Genomic DNA, 17,356 nt, shown 5'->3' on the forward strand with positions numbered 1-17,356 from the left:
TCGCCTCCAACCTCTCGGTCGTAAAACACCGATGCAATTTTGTGATATTCCAGCTGGAGCGTCTTGCTCATCATCCGACGAATCTCTGTCATGGTTGGCCTGTATTCTCCCACGAAAGGGTCTTTTCGAATTGATCCAGATTTTTCTTTGGGCTTATCACATGAGTCATTGCTTCTTCAATGTCTCTTTCTCCCCATGGGCGAAAAAACCAGCATGGGAACCTCATGTCCGGCTACCTCCACCATGGGAATTATCTCCACATGTGGTTTGGCTTGCGGTTCCTCCTGCAGAGTTTGGAGGAGGCCAGATCTGCTTCCAGCTTAGCTCTCCGTGTGAGGGGTGGGGGCTTGTCTTTTCCCTTGGGTTCGGACTGCTTTACCACTTTCAGAGCGTATGGCGGCGGAACGGAGTCCAGATCATGATCCACTCGACCATGTACCTTGGACAAAGAAGGATACCATTTAGCAGTGCATTATTTTCCTTCATATTTCATCAGTGATGTTACCTTTTTGTCACACTCATTCTTCATTCTTTTCCCTTCTTTCTGCTTCCTCTCTCGACATACCATACGCTTTCCAGTCCGCTTTAAACGGTTCACAGTTTTTCCTTTCTCTCTTGGACTTCCCCTTCCATTCTACTGCTTCGTCTTTTTCTCTCTGTTCCAAACACACTTTCGGTTGCTCCAATTGTTGCAGGCTAAAACTGCCCTTCTCAGGAAAACCCATTTTTACCCATTCCTCCAATTGGTCAACAATTTGTCTGTCCTTCTCCACCATCCATTGTATTATGGGAGATAAGAGTTTGTAAACAGGCCTCTCAGGCTCCACAGACTTGGCCTTGCTCTGACTTTTACCCATCCCCCCAGCACTCTAATGTGCTCAATACACCGGTTTGACCTCCCCTCGGCTGCTTATTTCCAGAATTCCCAGAACAATCCAGTGAATTAAAATACACAATACTGAACCTATAAAACTTTAAGCATACCAGGGCACATCTGCCCTACACCCTACTGTGCGAGGACACTGGAGTCCAACTCCTCTCAGCTGCTTGCCTACAGAATTTTCAGAAAGATGCGGTGCATCAGATACACAAGATCAAACCTACAAAACTATAAGCAAGCATACCCGGACATGCCTGTCCGACACCCTAATGTGGGAGCCAGCAAGTTACAGCCCTTCGAAGTGTCTGTTTGCATCACAAAATGCTCTCTCACCGGGCGGGATTTCTTTTCCCCAAATACAGGATTGGAGCGGCAATCTCGAACTCCGTCTGAGGACAGCCTCTCACCTTTCGGGAGGAATCAACTATTCTCTTTGCGCGTCTGTCGTCCAACGAAGTTCTTATCACACGTCCAATACCATCCTCGTCGCCAATTGTGATGGAAATGAACCTTTCCAATCTCCCTTAGAGAAAACAAGTGTAATGTCCAAACATTTAAATGTCTTTAAGTATTTATTAAACAGAAACTTGGAATAATTCAATTGAATGACCAGAGCTCCGTCCCACAAATGTTTAGGAGGTCTGACCCAGAAAAGATAGTGCGACATAGTCTTATACAGTGATGTTATTGATCAAGTGTCTGCCCCTCATCTCTCCTCCCTCTCTTGCTCCTTTCTCCTTCTCACAGCCTCCATGTGAACAGGTTCTGCTGCTTTCCCAGATGGTGTTGTGGTGCCTTCCTGAGAGCAGAAAGATAGGGAGAAACACAAAATACAGAGGACTATATTATAATATTATTCCCAGAGTTTAGTAACACAGTTATATGAGGAAAAACACTAATGATCAATTTTCCACCACACGTGACATCTTGGAATTTATGATGGTTCTTTTACAACTTAAATGTAGCTGCTTGTGAAGTCATTTTTCCTGTCATCCCTTTTATGAGCTGTTCCACAAACAATCAATGTCACAGTGACTTATTTATAATTACATTTCATTTAGCTGCCGCTTTTATCCAAAGCAACTTACATAGTTACGGGGAGGAATTCGGGGTTAAGTGTCTTGGGATTGAACCACCGATCCTCTGATTGAAGGACGGACCTGCTAACCACTGACCCACAGTCACCCCTATAATCTAGAAACCAAAAGAAACACTGTGCAAAGCCACACTTCTTTTACAAATCAATAACATCACATAAATTTACAATCTAGATGAGAGGAAGTTTATACCCCTGGTAGGAAACCCAGTGTTCCCTTATCAAATATTGTAACGAGATAACCTGACTCTGCAACACACACTGATGCAACTTTTGCTGTAAAAGGTGTGCATGCATTTGTGTCTTCTCATGCGCCAGCAGACTGAAATGGACGAAAGCAGCATCAGGATGAGGAAGGAGTCGCAGAACGTCTCCACGGGCCACAGCGTGGACTGTGAGACGAAAGACAAGAAGCCTGGGAAAGCCACTGTGCTTCAAAAAGATGTGAGTGTGTTAGCCTTTACGTGTGTGTGTGTGTTCCTGAGAACAAGTCTCATTAGATGTTCACACAGTGGGATCTCACCATCTGTACTTTTTTTCTTCTAACGGGGGCTGGGACTGAGTACCAGGGAGTACCACAACAACCATCTTTTCATATTAACTCCACAGTGATCGCATCAGTGGTGGTGTCCAGGCCCCCTAAGCTCCCTAAATTAAATAGAGGAGGACTGAAAGGATACATTTTACAGGGTAAATTAGGAGTATTATGATAAATCAATAATTAGCACCACCTAATTTCCCCTCACTCTAATTATGTTATGTAATTAAGAAGTATTTAAGGTGGCTTATTTAGTTGACATTGTTGAGATGAGAAAACTGGCCATCATAATAAAATACATGACTTGTGTGTGTGTGCATCCTGAAGGTCCAGTGGATGTGTATGCCAACATTTATAGGAAGCCATTCTGAAGTTTATTAATTGCAACATTGTTCATATATCAAGTATGCACACTGCAACATGTCCAGCATTCGCTCCTCTTTTAGCTTTTTTAATTAAGTAGACGTGCCACAGTGGTCTTTACGTGGCTGACTTTGTGTGGGGAGATGCTTGGCTGGTAGTTTAGATTAGGTGTGCTTCCCTCCTTATATCGAACTAACTAACTTATTCTGTCCGCTAAACTATAGACGCAGTTAGATATCTCCTTAATGACATGTGTGCAGGACCAATGAGCTGGCAAGAGCACATGTGTGCTGTAAATAAACCATACTCAAGTAAGGACAACTTGGGTTTTCATTTTTTTATCCATCAAAGGAAGGATTGATCTGAACTTTTTCTCATCATGAATAATAAACTTTATCCCACATCCCAGAATCTTTTAAACACTTTTGTCATTGCACGTAAAGAGGAACGTTTCCTTTTGACCGTTTCTGGCTGAATTTCACTGAAGATACCATTCTAGAAATTCCACAGTGAGCGTTGAAGTAACACATCCACCATTGCTTCTGTGCTCAGATTGGCCTGTTAAGTGCCATCTGTCTGATTGTGGGGACGATGATTGGCTCGGGCATCTTCATCTCTCCGAAGGCTGTTCTGCTTTACTCTGGAGCGGTTGGACCCTGCCTTCTCATCTGGGCTGCCTGTGGTGTGTTAGCCACACTGGGTGAGAATGACATCCAAACCAATATCACTTTACAGTAATCAGCATAAAAGATGTCTGTCTTTGATTTCTGCCGTTGTATATAAACTGGCTCAGAGATTCACAGCAATTTATGTGATACCTTACACAGAAAACATGCTAACAAAAGGCCTTAAAATAAAATACACATTTATTTGTGTAATCTTTGAAGTCAGTGCTGTCAAATTTGCCTCATTTACAGTATTTGGTTTCTAAAATCCATCATTATATTTCCTTTTAATTCCTTTCTTTCGTATTCCATTAAAACTAATAACTACATGTGAAATTGGTTGGAGAATATTTCACATACATTATTATATGCACATATATATATGTGGTGTTATAGACCACTCTTTCATTTGAGTTGCATTATGATCCCTGGGGATTAAGTTGTTACCAAAGATATGGCTTTGAGGTTGTTTAAATGTCTCTTGGTTAGAGAAAGTTCAGAATGTTCTACCAGAAGCAAATATAAAAGTCCCCTATGAGTGTGTGTTACATCTCTACTCGTCTGTCTCTGTTGATGTGTTATGTGTGTTGCTACACAGGAGCACTCTGCTATGCTGAGCTCGGCACCATGATCACCAAATCGGGGGGAGAGTATTCGTATCTAACTGAGGCTTTTGGCCCCCTCCTGGCCTACCTTTACTCCTGGACCACTGTCATGGTGCTGAAGCCCTCCTCCTTCGCCATCATCACTCTGAGCTTTGCAGAATACGCCGCCAACCCTTTCTACCCCGGCTGTACTCCTCCTCTTGTGGTTATCAAGTGTCTGGCAGCAGTAGCTATATGTAAGTCTTCCTTTAATCTAGTAAATTAAAAGCAGTATATTACACATAACTTATTGAATAATATTTAAAGCTTGTGTCATGGATGTTGATATATATATAGGTATTATAGGGGATTTGTACTGCCTCTGAGAAGCCACATAATGTCTAATGCAGGTCAATGAATGATATGCTGTAAGTTTAGTACAGTTTGCAATTCTCTTCACTGGGAACTCGGGGAAATAAGAGCCAACATAGTTTACTGATGTATTAGACTAGATATGCAATAATAACTCATTCAGTACATTATTTCAACAAATTATTATTTAATTTATTTTACAAAATTGTTCAAATCTATGTCAAAGGGGAAGGGACATTTCTGAGGTAATAATGTATAGAAATAATATCTCTTCTACTGTATTTTCCTAAATTTCTGCTTCTCAGTTATGATCGTCACCGTCAACTGTTTTAGTGTCAAACTGGCGAACTACGTGCAAAACTTCTTCACTGTCGCCAAACTTTTCATCATCCTTGTCATAGTTGTAGCTGGCATGGTAATGCTGGCACGAGGTGGGCCTAATGTCTTTAATACACAACTTCTCTTTAAATATCTTTGGTGAAACGTCAAATAATAACAATTAATATGTATATCTGTATTGTTGTGTATTTGTGTACAGGAAACACTGAGAATCTGTCGAATGCATTTGATGGCACTTCATCGTCTATTGGAGCAATTGGACTTGCGTTTTATAATGGGCTTTGGGCTTATGATGGATGGTAACAGTTATAGTTCACTGCACTTTACCCTTTCACAAAATAACTATATTTATTCTGCCGGTGTATATATATATATATATATATATATATATATATATATATATATATATATGTATATATAAAATGTAACTGTAGATTAGTTTTTGTATTACCATTTTACTGTTTACATCACTTGCTTCTTGTATGCACTTTATCCCCTTGCTGTAATCCTGTAAATGTCCCTACTGCGGGACTGATAAAGGAGTATTTTATCTTATCTTATCTTATCTTATGAAGTATGGGACCACCCTCCTATCTAAAGCAGTACCTTGAAGTGTACTCCCTCAACCGATACGATAAGCCTTTTCCTACTGGCTCTATATAAGGAGCACTGCTGACCCGTCTCAACCTTTCAGCTCCTTTCGAGGCTCATGCCCTTTCTCCAAACGTGTGAATTCAAGCCTTGGAAACCTTATTATTATAGGAATAGGACATGTTCCACATAGTGCGTTTACAACAGTTAACCAAGCTAGGGATTGTCATCAACTAATAGAAAATCTGTCCAGCATTGTCAACAGCTATATATGCTCTATCCACTTGGCGATGAGATACCATGTTATTGGGTTGCAGGAACATGGCAGTGCAGTGGGGCCCAATGAGTGGCAGAAACTTCCCCAGCTGTTCCCTCAGGTCTTTTGCATATCAGGTTCAGTAGATGCAGGGGTGGTTTATGCGCACCATTACTAAAACACCATTCCTTGAATCAGCCATCGGCCATGGTCTTCCCACCTTTGATTGTACTTAAAGGATGCACTGGTTGAACATATTTATAATAGTTTCTGTCTTTGCACAGTAAAAGAGGCCTGTGGTGGTGTAGAGATGTTAGAGTGCTTTACAGAGCTGCCGCAGGTTCATTTTGGTTAGATTCTCCTCTCGATATGTGAATTTCCTCTGCCTGTGTGTGCACTTTAACATTGGAGTTGCGCCATCCTTGTGTCTCCTGCTGTGACCACCTGGGAGAGTGTAGCTTCCGCCGGGCGCTGGAGTGTGTGACAGAGCATTATAGCCCGAGTGAGGTTCTTTTATAATGTCTAAGGTCCATTTGGGACACCTGCCTTCTCCATTTCAGTCACTTTTTCTGAGGGAACCTGGAAGAGTTGGCCTCATGTGACCAGTAGATATTAATTTGTATGCTGTCATGTTTGGATCACAGCAGGGGAGAAGGCTATCACCCATAGTACCAATAAGGCCAATTAGAGGGCAAGACCTGTGTCAAATACCACATAGAATACCAACATAACTTGTCACTGATGTTGAAGGGGTGACAGTGAACCCTTACTTCATGCTGCAGGGAAAAACTAGGTCTGTCTGGTTGGCTGAGCAGGTCCATCGCATTTTAGTGTGGTGCTTTGCAGAGGAGAGTGATCAAGCTTTTAGATTATTGAGAAGACAAATGCCTGCGATTAAACAACTATAGTTTTTTTAAATTGTATATTGTATGCCATTACACTAACTTTAAAGGTAACATTGTTTTCTTAGGAATCAACTGAATTTCATTACAGAAGAGCTAAAACAACCATCCAGGTAAGACAAACTAAAACTCATCTTTCATTTTTAAGAGGTACTTATACTACTCAGTAGTTTTTAAGAGGTGCCTATACAAGTGAAATCTGAACGTTTTTTTATTGCAATATGTAATGGTCATCATAAAAAGTAAACGCAGCATGTCTGACAAGGTAGGCTGCATTCCCTCATCTCAGGAACTTGCCACTGGCCATCCTCATTGGGATCCCTTTGGTATGTGTGTGCTACATGTTGGTCAACGTCGCTTACTTCTCTGTTATGACCGCCACTGAACTGCTGTTGTCTCCAGCTGTTGCCTTGGTAAGAAGCAAAGAAGGTTGCCAGAAAGGTTCAGTCATGGAGTTTGAGAATTAATCAGTAATGACTTGTCAGTGTGGTGTTAAAAAAAATCTGCCTACGGTAGCCATGTTATTTCTTCACATATATTTGCAGTATATGTATACATTTGGGTTATTCCATATGCTAAATTAAACCTCAGTAACGCCTCAGTATTCATTTCCACTGCTCCCTTGTATTTTCTGAACGATTTGTTTGTGCCTCCTTAGACTTTTGGAGACAGAGTCCTGTACCCACTGTCTTGGATTGTTCCTCTCTTTGTTGCATTGTCTACATTCGGCTCTGCCAATGGAAGCTGCTTCACAGCTGGCAGGTAAAAGAGACAACTGTCACAATAATTTGTGAAATACAGAAGTAAAAGAATACATGTTCCTCTGTCTGCATGTGTAAAATGTGGTGTGCATATTTGTATGCATGAAAAAGAAAGTAAACATAGTTTGAAAGTGGAAAAAGACAATGCTGATGTATGCCAGCGGTGGATAGAATGACATACAAGAGGAAAGAAATAGAAATAGAAAGAAAAAACTCAAGAAAGTACAGTACAACCAGAACTTAACAGCACAATAAATATTTCTTTTTTTTTCCACAGACTGGCTTATGTATCTGGCAGAGAGGGTCACATGGTTAAAATATTATCCTATATCAGCTTGAAGCGCTACACTCCATCCCCTGCTCTTATGTTCAATGTGAGTCCTGCATTCCTAATGATCCCATTGAATATTTTTTTTATTTGGTCTAAAATGATTATCTGATATGCATGATCGTTACCCTCATGTTTATAGTTTGTTACAATTTAAAGCTCCTCCAAAACTATTACAATATATCACTTAAATACAAAAAAATTATAAATGTACTGGTACGTGTGGTTTCCTTTCCAGTTAACAATACATTTCTCTGTCTGTTTTAGGGTATTTTGGCTATTATCTATATTATCCCAGCAGACATCAACACCCTCATTAACTACTTCAGCTTTGCTCAATGGGTGTTTTACGGCTTGACGGCACTGGCTCTCATCGTCATGCGTTTCACTAGGAAGGAGCTCCATCGACCAGTAAAGGTGAGGCTTGCTATCTCTTTGGACGAAGCTCCTGTTTTATAATGTTTTTACTCACCAGTTTTATGCGTTCTGGTGCCTTATTAACTTGGACTTGCAATCCTGTATCTTTATCTTGATTTAGATTTCCGAATAGAAACCCAAATATAGGCTTAATTCTTTTTAAAGTTTTAAATAGGCTTTTGCAAATACCTTATTTTGTCTCACCCTTATGCAGTTGCAATGATCTTATTGGTTGTTTAAAATACAAAAAGTAGATTTTTGACTCTCAATAGGCTATTGCATTATTAGTTTTCAGTTGCAGAAATAGTGAAAGTGTCCATTTGAAGCTGTATTTTGTTTTGAGGGTTTTGTGTGATTATTCAAAGGTGCCGATTGTCATACCAGGCCTAATAGTCCTGGTGTCCTGCTACTTAGTCCTGGCTCCCATCATTGATAAGCCAGACATGGAGTACCTTTACTGCACTATCTTCATCTTCAGTGGACTTCTCCTCTACTACCCTTTCGTCCACCGGAAAGTCAACTGGGCGCGCAAACTGATGAGTGAGTTTACTCTAAAAAATTTAAGTTTATTTGTTTTGGACCATCAGTATATCATACAATTTGAAATAGTGTGCTCAAAAGGTAGAAAAGTAACACATTTAATACAGGGTTGTATTGTGCTGATGTTATAGAGACATCATGACCTCCATTTCCTCATAGGGCCCATCACCATGCATCTCCAGCTGCTGATGGAAGTAGTTCCTCCTGAGAACTGAATGAGAGGGGATAGAACCGACAACCAGATCATATCACAGCCCAAAAAATAAAAATAAAGGCACAGAGGAGTCTGAGGGTTTAACCATAGCCTCATGATGTCTTTCTCCACGTGAAGAAATAAATCACTTACAATAACACAACTTTACTATGAAGATAATCAACACTTACAGGAATCATTCAAAAGCAAAATATGTTAAGCATTTCTTCATAAAGTGCAATAAAGGTTTTACTGGGCCAAAGAGCACTTGACGTAAAGCTATGACTTAATTATGCTTGAATTGGCACTTGAGCAAAGGGAAGGGAGGGAAAGGGGAAACATCTTAAATGCATTGTGAAGATAACATGAAGGATCAAGCAGATCATGCAACGAAATGTGGAAGCTTTTATTTATGTTGCTCCTGTGGTTGGGAACTGAAACATCAGAGTTTCTTTAAGGATGTTTGTGTATTATTTAATAATGATTTCACACTGAGATATACTGAAACAGTGCTGCATTGTGTAATCCATGGCGGTTATTAAATGTATCAATCTTTGACCATAAAGTGGACATTGGAAAAACGATTTGTGTTTCTAGCAAATATCCTGACTGTGTTCTCCTTACCTGACTTCTAGCTCAATATCCTTTGCAAAACTGACATTCTTTCTATTGTAAGGTATAAGCTCACTAACAATACAGTTACGTGTGGCTAGTGATGTGTGATTATGAAGTATTATGATGAGTATCCATGTGTACTTGAGCAAGACACTTAACCCTGCGTTGCTCCCTGTAGCTGTGTCTACGGTGTATGAAATGTAAAGTCTCTTTGAGTATCTTAAAAAGTGCTATATGGATTATTATAGTTATGATTAGAAGCAATACAATTAGTGATTGGACTGGACCAAGGTCCCAATTGTCCACCAGATGTCAGTACAGCATTGTTAAACAGAACTGCAAAATGCTGCGGTTGATAAAGTGCTCTCATTATCCTATTTATACAGGAGTAATAGTACAATAGTATATGTTGTAGTAATATATGGATATTTAATATTTCCAATAATATGTCAAATTACTCTTAATGTTAGTGGAAGCAGTAATCTTATCCAAAGGGCGAAGAAGGCAGTAGTCTTCATGGTTGTTGTCATTGCCATAATATATATTATGCAATATATTATGAATGAGGAGATCTAAGTGAATGAGGAGATCTAAGTAAAGACAATATGTATCTGGTTAGTACACATTGTAGGTTAAACACTATGCAGTTTCATAAAGAATACAGACGTTTGCAGAAACTGCCTTTGGTCTTTGTTGCCCTCTAGTGGCACACCGTCTCTTTATACATAAAGTAAACTAGGAGCTCTTATTTGCCATCCCTGGGTGAGGCATTTCTACAGTAGGTGACACTAAATCTGCATTGTGACAATAAATCTGCATTGTGCTGAATGTGAAAAAAAAAAGCTGGTTGGAAACTGTTTAAAGAAGCAGCATGTTGTTTATGCGTTTGGCTCCATTTAAAAGTTGATGGTGTTTTGTCAAAGAATGCAGTTGTCCTGCAGAAGGTCCCACATGAGGTCCCACATGAAGGCTGAGTACGTGTTGAGACGATTGGCAATGGCCAGCTCAAAGATTGAGTTGTGATTCAGTGCACATACAGTGGCTGTAACATAAATACCCTGGCTTACTCTACTATGTTTCCACCTCTTATACTTTTGGGCTTTTTGAAATGTTGCACTGAACAGAGACGAGCTGTTGCATTGCGTTGCATCACTCTTTACTGGGCATTGGGTCCCAGGATGAAAGACTTTTCTTTTTTTCATTTGGGTCCTGGGAAGGAAAAAAGTCAAATCACTCTGAATTTGCAAAAAAAAAATAACGTAATGCTTGTGTGTATTTGTGGTGTTGGTGCTTTTGAGATGATGGAAGACAATTCTCAATTCAGTGTCAATGGAGTTGAGGGATTTGATGGTGTTAAAGAACACTTACAAAACAATCTATTTGCGGTTGTGAAATATAATTATTAATGTTCAGAAATACACACTAAACTCACTTAGAGCACATGGAAGTGAAATTGTGGCTCTGTTGGATATGTGTGAATTGTCACAAGTGACTCAGAGCTTGACACTGAGGAATCATTCATCCCACTGCTGCTGGTGTGGTGGGATGAAGCAGTTTACTGCTCAGCTCTGTATCTTGAATGCAGGCCTGCTACATTAATCATGTGCACACAAATTATGTTTTACTTTTTAATGTTCTATTATCAAATATTCAAATCCAGGTCTTGAGTAAGCCTATTTAGTAACTTTCTATCGCTGCTATGAATTCACTATGAATTCACATTAGGAAATGTAGTTTTAATGTTTACTATCCTAAAAACAATGTATAGACTGATGCAAACATATTACCTCTCAATTATCACGTATGACCCACTAGAAATGTGTGTCAGTGTTTGTATCTCCCGAGACTTCGCACTCTGCCTGTATTTTCTAATTTCTTCTTATGTTGCTGTGTTCTCGACTCTTCTGGACGTCAGCAAAGTGCATTTGGACCCTATGTGCGGGTGTAATCCAGACCCGATAAACTGGGTGTGCAGCCTGTTCTCATTCCCAGGTCAAACAATGCTGCTTTGTCACACCCCTCGGTGTACCGACACTCAAAGACCTCACAGGCCTGTCACAGACAGACAGCAGACAGGACACAGCAGGACGAAGTGTGCCTGGGCTGCATTCATTGAAGATCCGGCACCTTCCCACAGGTTTCAGGAGGTGTGGATGTGTTTATTTGAGCCGGAGAGGAGGGGCGAATTTTGAACGCTGACAGCTACTGACTTTAATACGTATCAACGTTCATAAAAAAAAGAGAAGATCATCAGTATTTAACGCTGACCTGCACAACCCATTTTAAACATACATATAACAATCTTCAAAGTTTCTCCGGCTGTATAACTTTCCTAAAAGGAGATGAACCGGTCATGTAAGCTGGTTGTGATATAATCAAGTTCAGTTGCTTCCTCTCTGTTTTTTTCTTCAAACTATGGCTTGTCCTAATCAAACTTTGCATTAGTGCAGTGGTAGATTGATTGAACATTAATATGCTAAATATGAAAGTGAATGCGCACTTGAACATACACACACATACTTTCTGTACATAAGCATGCAGCCTTGCCTAAATGGACGGACACACACACACACACATAGAGTACATTCAAAAATCATCTCATTAATGGATAGACAGCTCTGATGAGGACTCATCTGCATATTATTATCATCACATTACTGCACTTTTCCAATCAGTTACTGAATTAGCATTTGGAACCCCGCAATCATTCAGCGACCTTTCCAAAAAACTCCATTATAATGTGTCAGTAATGAACATATGCTACAAATGAAGTCTGCACTTGTTCTGATTGTTCCTGGATTATCAGAAATAATACTTAAAGTAAAAGAATACAATTTGCAAAAGTTTAAGTTTGTAATTTCCTGGGCTACAGTAACTCAGAATGTATCTGACATCCTTCTGATATTTGACTTATTCACCGTTTGCTCCATTGAGTATTTTGTCTTATTTATTTAGACTTAATGGTTAGACGTGGCTGTAATTTCAGAGTTTAACTGTGAATGCACTTAGCTCCCTGACTTTGACATCTCACAGTGAGAAATAACATTTATAATAGAGCCCTAACACAGGTGGGGAAAAAGAACCAAGTAGGCCTAGCACTTAAACTTCCACCACAGGAATCTATTTGGTCAACATAACCTGTGTTCCTCCATTGGAGGGCACACTTGAATAAGCACTGGCAGTGAAGTGAGCCACAGCCGTTTCATGTACACTGTGATCCTTTTACATTAGAGGATCCACATCCACTTCTGCAAGACACATTACCCAGATGTGTGGCTCACCCCCACCTGGCACTACTCCCAGAAATGTCCTGGCATTGCCTTTAGTGTTAAAAACATTATGAAAAAATGCTCTTCAATAATTAATTATAAATAATTATGTGTCAAATGACTGTTCTCTCACAAATGTTTAATTAATAACTTTGACAGCCTTTCTCTCGCCACTGGGAATGCCTGTTTGTCGCTCTATCTTTCCAGCTAGATGGAAAGAAACTGCAGATTTATGTAAAAGGTGATTATGTAAACTCTGCTGAATATTGTCACTGGCATTTATGGAATAATGTTAATTGGTCAAATTTAGTATAGACAGTAGCACAAGTTGAAAATAATCTTAAAATAAGTTAGTGATGTCTGTTACACAGCAATATGTATTTAAAGTTAGCTAACGATAGCTAACATTAGCCACCATAAGCTATTGGTCAGACCAACCAAGTCAGGCTGTAGGGTTGAATTGAGCGCATGCACGTGTCTTTTATTGCTTCTGAAGAATGAATGAGTGTGTTCTTGCTTCTTGCTTTGTAGTCTTGCTTTAATTATCAAGCATTGTGTGGGAGAAGCCACATATTGATTTAATGTATTAATTAAACATTCATTTATAATGTTGGCACCTTGAGTTGCCTTTTGTCTCTCTCTTGCTCTCTCTCTCTCTCTCTCTCTCTCTCTCTCTCTGTCAAACACACAACACACAGTTGCCCACCAATCTTAAAATGTGGATTTGTTTGTTTGCCCTCATGTTTCCACAATTTCCAGGTGTGGAAGAGATACTGCAGCTGTTCTCCAGCTTACAGGGTTTTACAATAAAAATGACTTCTGCAATGACTGCCATCAGAGACAATTATTTACAACAGAAACCTGAATATCAGGGTTGCCATCTCTCTCTCTCTCTCTCTCTTTCTCCTGCCAAGATGTTCTCTGTTTTCCCTTTGATCTTCCTCCTCCTACCCTCTCCTCGCCCTGTTAGGGCTCTTCACTAACTTTAATTGATCAACTTAGAGATCAGTAGATGCCATCGTGAACAGTCACTCTCAGGTGAAACCTATAGTTCATCTTCCTCTCACATACGTGTGTGTGTGTGTATGTACAAATTGTGTCATACAAGTATTTGCATGTTTGTGTTAATATTTTCCAAATGTGTATGCACAAATATGCATGCCTGTATTTGTGTGTGAAAAATGGCGTTAGGGATTAAAAGAGGAAATTAAATAAATATTAAAAAGTGGCGTTTGCTAATTGTGTTGCTGTGCATGTTCCAGTCTTGCACCCGCTGTACTTTCTGGCTGTTTAGCGGCTCTTTGATCACCAGATAGTGAGATGCTAGAGAGGCTGGTTATGCAGGCTCCCCCGCCTGATGCATGGGATGCTTCACTACACATCCTGCACACAGTGGGAGGCTGGACGGTTGATGTGTGTGTGTGCGCGCGTGTGTTTGTGTGTGTGTGTGTGTGTGTAAAAGAGTGAACGAGAGACAGAAAAAGAAAGAGGAAGAGGTTAATAGGCTCAAATAGGTAACAAAAGAGATTGTACCTACTGCCACTGCTGCCTCACAGCTAAGTTATGATCTCTCAGCTCCTTGTCAACTATGTTCTCCTCATCTGTCAATGAAGGATTTGTGTAGCTGAAAATGTCTCATTGATTAAAAAGGCATTTGCACTTAGCATCATTGGACTGAGATCAATCAAAACGCAGAAAGTGCAATACATTACGCTGCATTGCCAAGTGTGTTGCAAAAATGTAGCGAGAGCAATGACAAGACAGACTGAACTTAAATAATGACTGATACAAGACTGATCAGCCGTCTTACACACCAGATTGTTTTTTTTTTACAACTAATAGGATTGTTATGTCATTTTGTCATTATTGATTATCCCTAAAACTTGATCATGAGTAAATATCACTTAGATATACTGAAGAACCAATATCCAACCTTCCACATATTCAGCCCACTTATTCAAATCAATAATACTGTGTCCACAGTTATCTGACTAACCAAGGTAGTCCTGTTTTCTCATATACCCTATCGGAACAAATCTACAACCTCTGACACGTTGCTTGTCCTCCAGTCAATAACACACAGCATGCCTATCTCGGCATGGCATTAAAATATAAGAAATACTTAAATTCATGGGCAAATGTATTCACATAGATTTCCCATTTGATTGATCTATAGCTTGTTGTAGAGAACTCGCCTCTCATATTAGCAGCCATGAATCAACTCTCTTTATCGACACGTGGAGTAATGCAAGTGTAGCTGGGTAATCAGCATGCACGGTTTAGGCTGCAATCAGTTACTTTACCCATAAATAAAGATATTATATTGGTTACACCTGGGGTTGGATGGAGCTGAAGTCACACCTTGAATAGATATTAGACCAACAACAAGTCCACCTCTTCACCTTTAACATAAACAGAATTATGTCATGTTTTTACAGATTTTAAGAACATATTTGAAGAGGCTGCAATTGTGAGCAATACTCTCTTTAAAGAATGATGCCTTTAAGGAGCAGTTGCTGTATCAAGGACATTTTCTTTGCATGTTTACAGAGCTGTGTTGCTGTCGTTCAGTGTGAGGAGCAAAGCCTGCAACACATCCCTCTCTGCTCTGTATTCCTCAGGGAAGAGAGGGGTCAAGAGACTGCCAGTGTAAACTGTACTGATGGATCTGAAATGAATTACAGCCTTCCACGTACATTTCAAAGATACCCAGCACGGCAAGGGATACTCAACATGTGATTACACTACTCCTGGTATCTTCAGTGAGCTGAATTTACTAACCCGTGTTTGATCCAGTGTCTAATTAATTCCTTAAGTTCTTGTGTTTATAGCAGTGGATGGGAGAGAGGGTATACGGTATGAGGGGATCTGTCTTTGAAGAGGTGTTCTGAAAATCTCTAGAGGATAACCAGCCCGAGGCTGGACTGTGGGGAGAAAAGCAAAAAACACTTTTCCACTACGGGCCAAAAATGGGGCTAGCCATGGCTATGTTTTCTACACTGAATTGCCGTTATCTGTTTAATTAAAACAATATCTCATCCACAATACAAAGTATTAAAGCGGCAATAGGTCAACGTAGAAAACTTTGCTTCGAGTGAGACTGAGAAGAAAATAACAACTGCGCCTATGCTAGCATTGTTTGGCCCTGCACTGGAATATGGGCTCTCGGCAACACTGAAAGACGAGATTCTGCAACCCTCTGCGGTATACCCCTTCCTGTGCCTAACTAGCTAATGAACTATCAGCTATCTATCTTCATTCTACCCAGGGCCCACTTGTCCTTCCCTGCAGACAGAAGCTACTTCTTGGCAGGTTTTACTGAGGGGAATTCAAACCTCCTGTCTCTATAAAGTGTTGCATTCTTCTCAAAGTCCTTTTGAGGTGAAAAACAGGATTCATTGATGCTTCTTCTGTAGTCGCAGATATCACCATCAGTGTACATGAAACAACTCCATTCCCAAGCAGGAAAGCAGACAGCTGTAATCATCTGTGATGTCAGCAAAATACTAAATCTGGTAGCCATTACAAGTTGCAGACGTTTTATGGAGTAAATTATTTATCTAGCTTCAGCTCACATTTTAACAACCTATTGATTGGTGATTATTTAAGAATTACATGCCTATTGTCTCTCCAGTTTTGGCTGACCAAAAATATGTAGTATTGACATACAAGTCTTTGCCGAATTGAGGTTTCATATTTACTTTGTGTCAAATGAAACACATCCTGTCCTAAGATATCAATTCGTTAGCCACCCCTACTGTTAGAGATGCACAAGACCAAAGTGTCCAGAGCCAACCTTATACGTGGGTGAAGTGTTGGGCAAACATGCATGCAACTGAAAATGAGTGAAAAATATAGACCAATTTCGAATTCACATTATTGTGGGGATTTTATTTGAGTGCTAATGTCAGCATACAGGTTAACACTACACCTGTAGATCGTAGCAGCTGGAACTAATACAAATAATAATGTCTAATGTCATGTTCATTGAATGTGTTGTAATGCTGTTCATTCTGTACACATGATATCTATTGCTTCTTCCATCCGGGGAGAGGGATCCTCCTCTGTTGTTTTTTTTGGGGAGTTTTTCCTGATCCGATGTGAGGTCCTGGGACAGGGATGTCGTATGTGTACAGATTGTAAAGCCCTCTGAGGCAAATTTGTAATTTGTGATTTTGGACTATACAAAATACACTGAATTTTACTTTATTTAATTATATAAGTAAACCCTGTCAGTGAGGCAAGATTTAAACAATAGATATGTGTTGTATTAAAAGTTCCCAGTTCTTTTATTTGATCTTTCAGATCTTCATTAGGCATTGCCAAATCACCATGGCAAAGCACCACTCATGTATGGACCATTTCAACAGAATTGCATTGCTATAGGCAACAGCTACGGTCCATGTTTACTTCCTGTCAGCTGATGCTGATAAAAAAAACTAACTCTATTACAATCAAATTCTTGTAGAATACTACAGGCTTACACCCTTCCTTCTTTCATATATTCTTTGCACTGCCACAGGAAATAAACTGGGGCACATTTGGAATGTTTACTTTTACACCTGTGAAATAGGCACCAATGCATTCATCACCCAGAAGACAAAGACCAAAATCGACTACGTATACACTGCATACCTAATGAGTCAA

The 17,356-nt window shown here is 39.8% G+C and overlaps 1 protein-coding gene across 2 annotated transcripts in view; it reads left to right on the forward strand.

The window, feature by feature from the left end:
* Positions 1–9,401, forward strand: part of LOC117749885 (b(0,+)-type amino acid transporter 1-like) — a 45,819-nt gene extending 36,418 nt beyond the window's left edge. Inside the window, exons 2-13 of one of the 2 annotated variants that reach the window (XM_034560707.1) lie at positions 2,298–2,420; positions 3,430–3,577; positions 4,141–4,383; positions 4,804–4,929; positions 5,037–5,136; positions 6,655–6,699; positions 6,876–6,999; positions 7,245–7,348; positions 7,625–7,721; positions 7,943–8,092; positions 8,458–8,632; positions 8,792–8,887. In XM_034560707.1, coding sequence (XP_034416598.1) covers positions 2,298–2,420; positions 3,430–3,577; positions 4,141–4,383; positions 4,804–4,929; positions 5,037–5,136; positions 6,655–6,699; positions 6,876–6,999; positions 7,245–7,348; positions 7,625–7,721; positions 7,943–8,092; positions 8,458–8,632; positions 8,792–8,847 — 1,491 coding nt within the window. In that variant the 3' untranslated portion in view covers positions 8,848–8,887. Of the gene's footprint in view, positions 1–2,294; positions 2,421–3,429; positions 3,578–4,140; positions 4,384–4,803; positions 4,930–5,036; positions 5,137–6,654; positions 6,700–6,875; positions 7,000–7,244; positions 7,349–7,624; positions 7,722–7,942; positions 8,093–8,457; positions 8,633–8,791 lie in introns of both variants that reach the window. The other variant, XM_034560714.1, reaches the window with a different exon arrangement.
* The last annotated feature ends 7,955 nt before the right edge of the window (positions 9,402–17,356 follow it).

Source organism: Cyclopterus lumpus, chromosome 3 (genome assembly GCF_009769545.1).
Source record: "Cyclopterus lumpus isolate fCycLum1 chromosome 3, fCycLum1.pri, whole genome shotgun sequence".
Lineage (NCBI taxonomy): Eukaryota > Metazoa > Chordata > Actinopteri > Perciformes > Cyclopteridae > Cyclopterus > Cyclopterus lumpus.